This window comes from Ovis aries, chromosome 23 (assembly GCF_016772045.2).
Source record: "Ovis aries strain OAR_USU_Benz2616 breed Rambouillet chromosome 23, ARS-UI_Ramb_v3.0, whole genome shotgun sequence".
Taxonomy (NCBI): Eukaryota; Metazoa; Chordata; class Mammalia; order Artiodactyla; family Bovidae; genus Ovis; species Ovis aries.
In genome coordinates this window covers 37628353-37640688 of record NC_056076.1, presented here as the reverse complement: position 1 = coordinate 37640688, position 12336 = coordinate 37628353, and the positions used below count along the sequence as shown (strand labels likewise).

The 12336-nt window shown below is 53.4% G+C and overlaps 1 protein-coding gene across 13 annotated transcripts in view; it reads left to right on the top strand.

Annotated features, from left to right (window-relative positions):
- The window catches only part of LPIN2 (lipin 2), a 96156-nt gene extending 84439 nt beyond the window's left edge, over positions 1 to 11717 (top strand). For 12 of the 13 annotated variants that reach the window (XM_042239646.2, XM_027960823.3, XM_012103527.4 and 9 more), the window contains 11 exons: positions 1374 to 1467; positions 1841 to 1910; positions 2525 to 2614; positions 3220 to 3302; positions 4319 to 4463; positions 5397 to 5545; positions 6235 to 6321; positions 7209 to 7361; positions 7658 to 7772; positions 8284 to 8387; positions 8740 to 11717. In XM_042239646.2, coding sequence (XP_042095580.1) covers positions 1374 to 1467; positions 1841 to 1910; positions 2525 to 2614; positions 3220 to 3302; positions 4319 to 4463; positions 5397 to 5545; positions 6235 to 6321; positions 7209 to 7361; positions 7658 to 7772; positions 8284 to 8387; positions 8740 to 8884 — 1235 coding nt within the window. In that variant the 3' untranslated portion in view covers positions 8885 to 11717. Of the gene's footprint in view, positions 1 to 1373; positions 1468 to 1840; positions 1911 to 2524; positions 2615 to 3219; positions 3303 to 4318; positions 4464 to 5396; positions 5546 to 6234; positions 6322 to 7167; positions 7362 to 7657; positions 7773 to 8283; positions 8388 to 8739 lie in introns of those variants that run through there. The other variant, XM_042239655.2, reaches the window with a different exon arrangement.
- The last annotated feature ends 619 nt before the right edge of the window (positions 11718 to 12336 follow it).

Genomic DNA, 12336 nt, shown 5'->3' with positions numbered 1-12336 from the left:
AAGCCTGAGACATGAGAGGAAGGCCTCATGTTGCCAAAGCTGTCTGCTGAGTGAAATGGTCTTTCTGGCAAAAGTAGCAGGGGTTACTCTGTCCGAGAGTTGGCCCAGGAGAGTCAAGTCACTCACGAGAAAGGGGGTTGCTTAGCAGGGCTGGTTCCAACAACCCTGTGGGACTTGAGCACCTGTGTGTCCGACTGTCCTAGCCAGTTCTTTGGCCTTTCTGGTCTTAGCCCCTTTTGTAAACTGAGCTCTTCATGTTTTCTCAGTTTGGCTGGTGGCCCTTGATGGATTTTCCTCTAAGGAAAGATTTTCTGACTGACGTCATCCTTTGTCTTGTGTGTGTGGTAGGCCCGGTTGCCCGGGACCTCTCGGCTGGGACTCCCTAAATCATCTTCTTCTTCTTGGGGTCATTGGGTGATCATTTTTCCATCTTTTAATTCTGTTTACTTTTTGCAGGAAATTGAGTGTGTTATGGCCAGTGGTTCCTTCTAGGGACGAAATTAGGTCACGTTATAATCCTCTTAAGCCCTCCCTTTAAAAGTAGAGGTGGAGGAGGGGACATACAGTTTATGTAAAACTGTAAAATTTATACTTAAAAGACTAAATGGCAAGTAAACAGTACATAGATGACCAGGAGGAACAGTCCCAGTGAGAGTTTGCTCTGTTGTTAGAGTTTGCTCTGACTTAAAGGATCGCCTCTGGGAACGGGACAGAAAGTCATGCTTGACCCTCATCTGTCCTGCAGGAACTTGGGATTTGTTTCTTCTTGAGAGACCCTCAGCCAAATTCTGCTGTGTTGGGTTTCTCCTTCCAAGCCCTGTAAGATGCTTGGGTGGTTTCCTCACGTAGCTGCACTTGTGCAATTACGGCTGCAAGACCCCAGGAGTGTTCCCCGGCTATGCTGTTAAAAGTTGCCCCGCCAGTCCAGGGTTTCACGCCTGCTTATGAGAATGAAACTGAGCAGTTTCCGCTGGTTGTGGAGTTGAGTGTGTGTGAACCCGGGCCTTCACATCTCCCTTTCTTTCACAACTGTCATCTGTTTGCCTCAGAGTCCCTAGCTTATCCCTTTCTCCTGTTTTTTTCCTGTTGTTGTTTGGTTTGGGGTACTGTTTTTTCACTGCTATGGGAAGAGTGGTAGACAAGGGGCCGTAGAAAAGAAGTGGTTTTTTTCCTTGTCCAGGAAAAAAAACCACAAACATCTGCCATTTGCTGTTGATTCTCCTAGAAAAGTTAGCTGTTGGGTTTTTGGCTTGTTTTGAAGTACTTTTTTGATCTTGTGGTCACTCCAGTATGGAGAGAGTATTGTAATAAGCCCACATGGATGTTTCTTCTGTAATCTCTAACCAGGTGGTAATTGTTACCTTACCTTACAGAGAAGTTCATGGAGCACATCATTACATACCATGAATTTGCAGAAAACCCTGGACTCATAGACAATCCCAACCTTGTGATACGGATATATAACCGGTAAATACTCTTGCCCTTTCGTTGCTTATAACCGTTCAATATTCTTGCAGATTTTTCTTTCCCTAAGTGCTGTAGAGTTTTTAACGATTATATTCTTTCTCACTATGCCACTTCATGTAAATGAGCTAAATGGGCAGTGACTTTGGAGTGAAGCTCCAGCTTCGTTTTCAGTGAGGCTTGAAACCCTGCTCTGTTTTACGCATTGTGCTACTCTCTGCTTGGAGAAGTGTGGCCTGAAGCAAAGATTGCTTATGTGGCAAGAAACTGAGCTGATCACGTCTTCACTGGAAAGAATAAGGACTTTGTTATGGCATTTCTGCCTCCTCTCCCGCCCTCTCCCCTCTGACGGTCGTGCCTGGCTTTGCTCTCGCAGTTACTACAGCTGGGCGTTGGCGGCCCCCATGGTCCTCAGCCTTCAGGTCTTCCAGAAGAGCCTGCCCAAGGTGAGTTGCCGCTCCCCAGGAATGTCTGCCGCACACAGCGCTTTGAGAATCCATGTGTGCATGTCTCTAAACTGGGTGTGGTCCAATTTTACTTAATATTGTAAAGTTAATACCATCAGTCAAATCGTCTCACGCCCAGAAATCCAGGAAACTGGCTGGGGTGCCGTATCTGTCCTTTTTACTAGATACTTATCCCAGTTTCTGATCGTGTGTCAAGATTGAGAGATTTCCCTAATTGTTATTTAAATACAGGATAAAAACATTTCCTCCCATTAATATGGAAGGATGCAATAGGAAGAGGGCCCCCGGAAGCGTGGCGTCAGTGTGGGTCCTTCAGCTTGTGGCTAATGAGCCTGTTACGTAGAAACTGGAGCCTGGAGTCTGTCCACCAAGGTGACGCACATCATCAGTTGGTCGTCGTAACTCGTGGGGGCAGAGAAGGGAGAGCAGCCCACCTGCCCCTAAGAGGGGCCAGGCCCCCCGGCCTGACGGCACGGAACAGCCCCGAGAGAGGGCGCCGGCGGGTCGAGGCGGCGTCACCGCCCTCTGGTTGAGAGAGGGGTCGAGTGCCCTGTGCCCGAGATGCTGGACTAACCTGTGCTCATTGTTTTTAGGCCACAGTCGAGTCCTGGGTCAAAGATAAGATGCCAAAGAAATCTGGCCGCTGGTGGTTCTGGCGGAAGAGGGAGAGCATAACCAAGCAGGTAACCGGGCTGGAAGTGGGCTGAGTGCCAAGCTCAGGGAAGCCCCAGTTGGGCTCCGTGGTGCTCTTTCACAGTAGTCGGCACCGTGCGTGAACACTGCTTGTGCGGGTCAGATACCGGTGCCGCGCGTGCGTCGCCTGTGACGTCCGCCACCGCCTGGCGGCGCCGCTGTGTGCACGCCTGTGTACCAGCAGGAAGCCCGGGCACGGGACCGCGGGCCTGGGGCTGGTGAGGGGTGGGGCTGCGCCGTACCCTCAAGCGCACCCCCAGGGCTTCCCCTGCCCCCGGGGGGAGGGAGCCTGTGCCCTCGGCCCCTGCCCGGCCCCTGGCTGTGGCCTGTGTGTCTTACACTGTGAGACTGAGCTGGTGCCTGCCACAGTCCTTGCCCCTGGCTCGGTGGCAGCAGCTTTTCACACACACAGCGTATGACTTCCCTCTCAGGTTTCTGTCCTTTCGGCTCAAACTAGAGGCAGTCTGTTTCTTAAGTGCTTTTAATTTGTGGATTCAGACAGCACTTCTGCTGATCCCTGAGGGAGCTGCTGATGGCTTTTTGCCCTGACATAGGGCGAGAGCTGCTCATCGCCACTGTCGTGCTGTCGTTCTAGCTGCCGGAGGCCAAGGAAGGGAAAGTGGAGGTCCCGCCACCCAGTGACCGGCCGTCAAGCGCAAAGGAGCCAGCCAGCGGCAGGTGACTTTGACAGATTTGTATAATTCTGAGTCAGAAATGTTTTTGTTCTGTGGACAGTCAGTGGCTTCATTGTGCCACTCAGTTAACAGATAACTTCTGCTTTTCTTGAAAAATACCATCAGCTTAGGGAATTCCCTGGCGATCCAGTGGTCAGAACTCAAGACTCATTGCCGGGGCCCTGAGGTTTGGACCCTTGGTCAGGAAACTAAGGTCCTGCAAGCCGAGCCATGTGGTGTGGCCAAAAACATATCTATGTCTGTATATACGCATCATCAGCCTAGAGTCGGGATACTCGTTACTGCTCCGAGGCACCTTGCTCCTGCTCTGGAGCCGTGGAGACAGGTGCCCCGGCGTGCAGGCCTCTGGGAAGCAGGTCTTGGGGAAGCATAAAATGTGAAGAGTCGGGGCCCTGCTGCCTGGCTGGCAGGCACAGCAGGAGACACGACAGAACCTCAGAGATGGGGCAGGCCCTTTTGGTCTCCTGGCAGGAGTCCGCCCTGGACGTGTGGACCGGCTGCCTGAGGGGAGGGGCCCCGATGCGGCCGCTCCTGGCTCTGCCCCCGTGCTCCCTCCTCCATCACACCTGCTGCTCTCGTCCCATCCCTGACTCTTGGGTTCATCCTCCTGTTCTTTACCCTCTTCTTTTTAAAGGATTATATAAAATGCTTTTTGTTAGTCTCTTAAATCACTGTAGGCGTTCGTATTCTCTATAACTTGTGCCTTTTAAAACATACATATCCCTTTCAGCAAGAATCGGCAGAGCTAGTAGCGTTCACTGGCTCTAGCAGAATACAGCCGGTCATAGCAGGAGCGTGACCCTGTCCAGTCGAGAAGGGAGGAGGAGGGTGACCCTGGCCAGTCATGGAGGAGGTGGATCATGCAGCGTGGGCCTGGACCCTGGGTCTGGTTCCTCCTGGGTGGATCTGGGACTTCTCTCTGTGTCTCCGGATCCTGAATGAAAAGCTGTTGTCTGTAAACGTCCCTCAGCCTCTCCAATAACAGACTGTGTTTGACAGGTCGGCCGAGGACGACTCATCGAGTGACGAAGGGTCCCAGGAACTGGAAGAGTCCATCAAGGTGGACTCTGCCCCCGCAGAACCCCTAAGCCATAGTGGCACAACCTCCTATAAGAAGTCTCTGCGTCTGTCCTCAGACCAGATTGTGAGTCCCGTGTGGTCTGGGTGGGTCCAGCCTCATGAGCCTTAGGAACTGATCACCTTGACGAGCCTCCCTTTCTGTCTGCCCAACCCCGCGTCTCCCAGCGGCTGAGCGTGTGGCCATGTAAATGCTCACGAATGTCCAGGAGAGTGACCCCTAGGGTCCCCTGGGATGCACTTTCCCCTCCTTCACCCCCAGGCCTCCTGTCTCCATTTCTGGGAGTGAACCAGGGCACCTGTGTTTCCAGTCTGAGTCTGACACGTCCAGACTGGCTCTGGGCCCCACGCTGTCTCATAGGAGCTACAGCCAGAGGGGAATGACATCTTACCTAGATGCAATCTCCCTCTTCCTGTCAGTTACCCACTCCTCACCTTCACCCATTGTCAGTATGAATTGGTCCTGTTGTGCCCCAAGGGGGAGGATCTCCGGTATACGGGGCATCCTGAGGGGCAGGGAGGAGACCAGGGAACAGGGGTCAGAGGGGCTCTTGGGCACCTTGTACACAGTTCAGGCCGAAGTTCCCCAGCCCAGCCCCCGAGCCCCAGGTGCAGCCCCGATCCATCCTCCCAGGGCTGGGTCCTGAGATGCTACCAGCATTTTGGGGAGTGTTCAGATTCTGTTTCAAAACTGTTTTCTGTTGCTTTTCCTTGCTGTTTTTTAAGAGATTAGGATCATGTAACCTTGTATCTTTTTAAAATTAATTTTAATTGGAGGCTAATTACTTTTCATTATTGTGGTGGGTTTTGCCATATATCGACATGAATCAGCCACTGGTGTACATGTGTCCCCCATCCTGAAACATTGTATGTTAAGCAGTTTCTCTGACCACATTTTCTTGGAAAGTATGACTTAATTGTTGCATGTAATTCCGTCAAAATGATGTGCCTTTAATTTTCAAAGCTCTGATTTTGCTGATTCTTACACTTTTTATGAAAGGCGAAACTGAACCTCCAAGATGGCCCAAATGATGTCGTGTTTAGTATCACAACCCAGTATCAAGGCACCTGCCGCTGTGCAGGGACCATATACCTGTGGAACTGGAACGACAAGGTCATCATTTCCGACATTGACGGGACAATAACCAAGTAAGCAGGAGCCCTGGGGTGGCAAAAGGAGGGCCCAGCTCCAAGTGCAGAGGGCTGGGGCTTCCTCACCTGAGTGACCAGCCACCATCAGGAGAGTTTTTTAAACCACATGCACTGAGAGGTCCTGGGTGCAGTCCCCACAGAATCATTCTGTGGATGGAGGAGGTGGGTGGGGCCATACAAACATAAGGTCAAACAACTTTGGGGAATTCCCCTGGCAGCCAGGTTAGGACTCGGCACTTTGACCTCTGAGGGCCCAGATTCATTCAGTCCCTGGTTGGGGAACTAGGGTCCCGCAAGCCTTGTGGCGCAGCCAGATGACAATAATAATAATCACAACTCTTGGAAAGATTTAATTATTTGGTCTCCAAATTCTGGCATGGGGAGGAAAAAAATCGAAGCTGTTGCAATTAGAGAAGAGGAGGCCGTGTGGTTGTAAGTGCTTCCTGACAGTGACGGGCTGGCCCTTGGGTCTGGTGGCTCTCTCAGAAGCTCCTGAGTGATGTCCTCGGCTTGTGCACACACAGACCAAGGGAACCGCCTTGTGGGCTGTCACGCCACCCCCACCCCCCAGACCCTCTCCCTCCCCACAGCGGCTGCTATTACAGAAGCTGATGTTTCACTAATAGGCAAACACTTGGCTGTATGTGCTTGGTTCCTGACACCTCCTCCTGGTTCCACCCTCGCAGGTCTGATGCTCTGGGACAGATTCTTCCGCAGCTGGGTAAAGACTGGACGCACCAGGGTATCGCGAAGCTCTACCATTCCATCAACGAGTAGGTGCCTAACCCTGTGGCTAGTGAGCTGGGATTTTGCTGGGCCTATAGAAATAGTCCCAGGAAATCTTGTTTGTGACCCAGCTTTCTCACTTTCCTTTCTCACCTCTCACTGGAGCCTCCCCCAAGGGAAAGTGTGAGCCACCACCCATGGGCCTGGAGCCTTGTGCCTGGCGGGTTCCACCTTGCTCCTGCACAGGGCTACGAGCTGTAGGCACTGCCTGTGTCAGTAGTTACAGCTGCACTTGGGTTTGTAGCCACAGTTTAATCATTCGCTATTTTTTTGAGTACTTCTAATTGTCTTTCTTGAAGGGGGTAATACATGCGTGCATGGGGGGATCAGTCTGCCAGGCGGTCTTCTCCATCAGGTACCTTTTGTGAGGACATAGTGCTGTGGCCTTTGTGGGAATCCCAATACATCTGACTTAAATTGATCCGCAGAACTACAGTGTGTTAAGCAGAGATTGAGAATGTCCCAATGTGAAAATTTATGAGTATGTCAGTTACCCAGGTAGAGTTTTGTTTCTTGTTTTGTAGGATGATTTGCATTCTGGAAGTTGTATTTGTAAATAAGACCTTTTGTCTCTTTCATCTATAGCACATCCTTTAAAGACAGCCCCCAGTTTTTTTTTTCTGTTTTATAATTTGGCTTCTGTAGAGAGATTATTACATGAAAGTTTAGCATAATCCCTAATCACATCTCCTCCATGGTGTTTTCCATGGAGTGGTGAGATCTTTATAATCCTGATGATTCTTGTACTAAATTTAGGAATTCGACTTTCATGGGAGGTGAGAGGAACTTTCTTTGGACCTTTAAAAAGAAAAACCGCATTTTTCTCCCTTTAGCTGAACAGCACACGGGCTAAACAGGACGCGTTCTCTTCCAGGAACGGCTACAAGTTCCTGTACTGCTCGGCCCGCGCCATCGGCATGGCTGACATGACCCGCGGTTACCTGCATTGGGTCAACGACAAGGGCACCATCCTGCCCCGAGGCCCCCTCATGCTGTCCCCCAGCAGCCTGTTTTCTGCCTTCCACAGGTGCGCGTGTGTGCATGCGTGCGTGTGTGTGTGCACGTGTGTGCCTGCAGGGGTCAGGGCCTGGCTGCACGGCATCTATTACAGAGCTTCTGGGTCTGAGTTCCATGTTACTCTAACTCACACACTGCTCACCTGGTGTGTGTCAGACACAGCTGAGAAAAGTCAGGCTGGCAGAGATGGAGAAAGATACCAGTTGTGAAGGATTTAGAAAAATGGATGGTTGTGGGTTTTCAGACCACAGACCAGGGAAAATTGCCATTTTGGATTCGGTGGTGATACTTCTATTTTTCCCCTAGGGAAGTAATAGAAAAGAAGCCGGAGAAGTTCAAGATCGAGTGTCTGACCGACATCAAGAATCTCTTTGCCCCAGCTCAGCAGCCCTTCTACGCTGCCTTTGGGAACCGCCCAAATGTAGGTGTCTCCTCTGGGCTGCACGTGCGGGCGCAGTGGGTCATCTTCACCCCAGGCGTGAGGGCGCAGTGAGGCCTGCTGTGCTGGGTGGGTGCTCACTTCATCAGCCTTGTTCTTCCTGCAGCAGGGAGGTGCTGGGGGCGGAGACCTGCCCTGGGATGCCCGTGTGTGACAGGGGCTTCGGTTCCCTTTCCGTGAATTCTAAGCCGAGCCTTGGATCTGCCCCCCAGATCCAAGCACTGCCTCTCCCCCACCCCCCAGCCACGAATGCTGCCCTTCTCCTACGCCAGGGTCTGGGGTGTCCTTGGTGCCCGCGTTCTCTGGCTTCCCGCGCACCCTCTGCGGTGTGCGTTGGCCTCTCTGTTTAGTCTGTGTCTGTCTGAAGCTCAGTCTCGGTGGCGGCTGCCCCAACTCCACGTGTTCTCCATACACTGCTTCCTGTGAAGCTTCTGGCTCGCAGGGGCCCCAAGAACTTCTCAGTAACCACCCTGCTCTGGGTTCTCTGTGGCAGGACGTCTATGCTTACAGACAAGTGGGTGTCCCAGACTGCAGGATCTTCACCGTGAATCCCAAGGGCGAGCTGATACAAGAAAGGACCAAAGGAAACAAGTCCTCGTAAGTGCATTCCCGCTTCCCAGCCCTGGCACCACGCAGCCAGGGGCCTGGGGTCAGAGCTGTGCCCGCCCGTGGAAGCCTCCGCCCTGCCAGTCTCTGTCCACCCCTTCTGCCGGAGCATCCTCCCCTCTGCTGGGCATCCCCCATCTCTGCCAGGCTGTGCCCTCCTCTGCAGCTGCTGTTGGGGGGTGGCTGGGGAGCCTAGACTCTGAGGAGGGAGGTGAGCCCTGGAAGGAGGGCGCCCACCTGGGACTCTCCTTTCTGGGGTATCTGAGCATCTGGCTTTGCAGCCTGCTGCCTCGTGCCCTCAGGTCAGGTGCCGAGTCGTGGTGTGTGTCCTCCCCACTCCCAGGTACCACAGGCTGAGCGAGCTCGTGGAACACGTGTTCCCGCTTCTCAACAAGGAACAGAATTCTGCCTTCCCGTGCCCAGAGTTCAGCTCCTTCTGCTACTGGCGAGAGCCGATCCCTGAGGTGGACCTGGAGGACCTGGTCTGAGGCGGCAGCCGCGGTGGGGGGCTGGATCTCGGCCCCCGCAGCAGGGGAGGCGGCCGGCCTTCTGCTGGACAGAGGATGCGGGGACCCTCCCGGCCACAGGTGTGGGACGGCGCACTGCCCGCTGGGCGCCGGCAGGGACAGGCTGGGGAGCTGCTGCCAGGGCTGGACGCAGCCCCCTGCACCCTCCCGGGCCCAGGGCTGCCGTGTGGTGCTGGCGGCCGGCTCAGCGAGGGGCTCGGGCCCAAGGCCTCCCACGTGCTCTGTGTCGAGTTGCGTGCCGGGTGCTCCTTTAATTGCATAATTTAAGAAGAAGAAAAGAGAAGCTAAGAGTGGACCAAATGTTGCACAAAGTAAAGTGTTCTAATTTCCACTGGGCAGTTGAGAGTGTTTCTCTCTGTGAGGAGGGCTTGCTGGCAGGGAATCAGGGTCCAGTTATTGATGTTGTCCGAACCGCCTGCTCACTTCCCCCTGGGCTCCTCCCTCCGTCCCCTACTCCATGGAAGCAGGATGCTGGCCCTGGCTCCCAGGGCTTCAGGGGAAGGAGAGACCTTCGCCTCCTCACCTGACCGTTCCTCGGCAGGGACCCGAACTGTTGTGTCTTGGGCCCACCGGAAGGCGCGGGTCTTGCAGGATGTGTGTGATGTCGTGAGAGTGGTCTCGGCAGAAGGAGTCAGTCAGCCAGCAGGGAAACTCGGTTCTCAGGGAGGCCTAGAGATGCAGACGTGTGCTTAGGCCAGGTCCCGGGAAGGTGTCTGTTGCCCCTCCCCGTGCCTGCAGCTGAGCAAGCCACCCAGGTATGGTCCCGTCCACACGCCCCTGCAGAGCTGTGAGCATGAGCCTGCAGAGATGAGCTGGTGCGGACAGCCCCCTCGGGCTTAAAATCAAGAGAACTGTTAAGAGAGGAGGCCCTGGGGACCGGTGGTGACCACATACAGCCCCGCACTGGGTGAGAAAGCAGTGAGCCGTTCCAGAGTCGGGGAGAGGGGAGTGGAGCAGTGAAATACTGCAGAGCGGTGCACTCCCCTCCCCCCGCCGTGGTTCCGGGTCCGCCTCTTGCTTTCCCTGTGCTGGGTTTTGGGGGCCTTCCTCTTTTCAGTTTGCTCCACCACAGTACTGTTCATCTCGAGCTGGAGAAGTGGGGGTGGCTGCTCTCCAGAGCGGAGGGTCGGAGGCCCCGGACTCCACTGAGCCATGTTGGAGGCAGAGCCCGGAAGCCGTGTTCCCAGGGAAACCAGACATGCCTCCCTATGGGCAAAACTTCCCTTCGCAAACGGTTCAGGGATGCATCATTTAAAGACCTATTCATGGCCAGCAGGTCAGGAAGCTGGGTTGTGTTCCTCGTGTGAGGTTCTGCCCCATTAGTGGCATCATTGTCGCCCATGGTTCCTTCATTTTGTGGCTGCCGGTGGTGGCCTGGCCCTCTGCTCGGTGCAGGCCCTTCCCTGGGGCCGCAGAGGCTTGTGTGCGCATTTGCGGTACGGAAAAGCTTGACGCCTGCCTTCCTGTCGTCCTTCATTGGTTGTCCTTTAAAGAGTCTCTCATGAGACAGTTTCTTTTCCTTGATGAGCTCTCTTCTCGGGACGGGGGCGTCTTAAAGGGTCAAGACCGGGAACCTGCGCTGGGGTGGCCAACCCCTCCACCCGGTGTCCGTCAGTGCTAGAGTGTGTCATCTTGTCCCTGCACGTTGATCCGCAGGTGTCACCAGTCTGCTGGGTACACATGCTGATCAAACTGAGTGTTCCTCCTCATTTAAAGGAGCCCCTCTTGCTGAACGTAGATGACGACTATCGCTAGAGTGTATGAAAGTATTGTTTGTGCTGAAAATCCATTGCCATTTGGTACAAATGACATTTGTTCTTTCTGTGAAAGAGAGATGCCCTCGGTGTGTTTGTACACAGACCTCAGGAGGAGAGCTAAGAAGGAGCAGTGGCCACTTGCTGCTCTTGGGGGCTGGTCATCTCGAGGAGCCGCCTCTGGGTCACTCTCTCCTCCAGTGGAGTGGCCGTGGCCCCTTCCCTCTTTCCGTCCCTCCCGACTGCATCCCACCCAACTGTACACCTGCCTCGGTGTCCGCGCTGAAGCTCGTGTGGCTGTGGTGCCCACATCTGCATCTCTGCGGGGCTCAGGAGGCACACTCGAGGGCCCAGAGGGGGCAGGCTCGGCCCTGCGTGTGAGGACCACGTCTGCTGTGCTATAAGACAGCGCCTAGTTTTCAGCTGGAAAAAGAAAAAAACTTCCTAGCGTGATAGATGAAAGCTGCTGACAATCCAGGAGTGATAGCCACCCACCGGAGCCAGAAGTGTTTGTGCCTCCGACTGCACGTGGCCCTGCAGATGGAGTGCGTCCTGAGAGGTACTGGCCAGACCCAAAGGAACAGGCCAAGGATGGATTTGCGTTGTCTGCAGGTCGGTGAAAAGAGACTCTCCGGGGGGATTTTGTCATCTTTTCGAGTATCATCTTAGTTAACTCTGGGAACCCTTGTTTTCCTGCTTTAGAGAATGCTGGGTTTAATGAAACCGGTGAAAAGTTGAGTTTTGGTTTAAAGTAAGTGCTCTTTCCAGGTGAAAACTACTTTTTAGGGTTTGTTTTAAAGGTAAGAAAAGGAAGAGGAAGGGGAGATGTTGCTCTTAATTTAATCATTACATTTGGTCTATGACATTTGATTATTAGACACAGCAGTGCCACTAATACGTTTCTTGAGTTGTCAGAAATTGTCGACATCAGTACTTACTTTATGGCAAAGACATCTGTCTGAAGATAAATGGCTCATATTTTGGTGCAGTGTTTGATGTTCAAAACAAAATGTTACAACAATAAACAAACGTGAACTCAATGCGTCTTGACCTTTTCCTTCAGAGGACGTTTAGATTGTCTTCTCTAAACTCTTGCCAGAAGCTGCTGATTTCCATAAATTAGCATTTTGATCTCTGCTGACACTTAAGTTTGTGTATAGAAAGGGCTTCTTTTTGGTGCTTGTTTTTGTAAGATCTGACTCCAGAAGTGAGGCTCCACCCGCAGGAACTAACCTCCCTTGCTTTGTAGGTTCTGCCAGGCAGCCATTCAGTTGCCTACGTAATTTCTAGGGGTGACCCCCTGGCATCCTCCCAACTGCATCCCCCACACCTCAGCCCTGCTCAGGACCCTGGCCTTGCATTATAGCCCTTCCTCTGGGTGAACAGCACGTAGCCCTCCTGATTTCATCAGCTGTCAGGAGACTCAGAGTGATCTGGGTCAGAAACCACACCCCACGTATTATTTAATCCCCTCGGGTGGCTGAACCCACACTGAACCCACCAACTCCCTCAAGCACACGCCTCCATGTGGGGCAGCACCCACCTTCTCTGCTTGTTTTTGTGATGGAATGGCTGGGCGCGAGGTCGGGGAGTGGGGACTGCAGCTCTGTGGGGTGCCCTTCCGGCAAAGGAGGGAAGCACTCAGATGGGTTCACATCA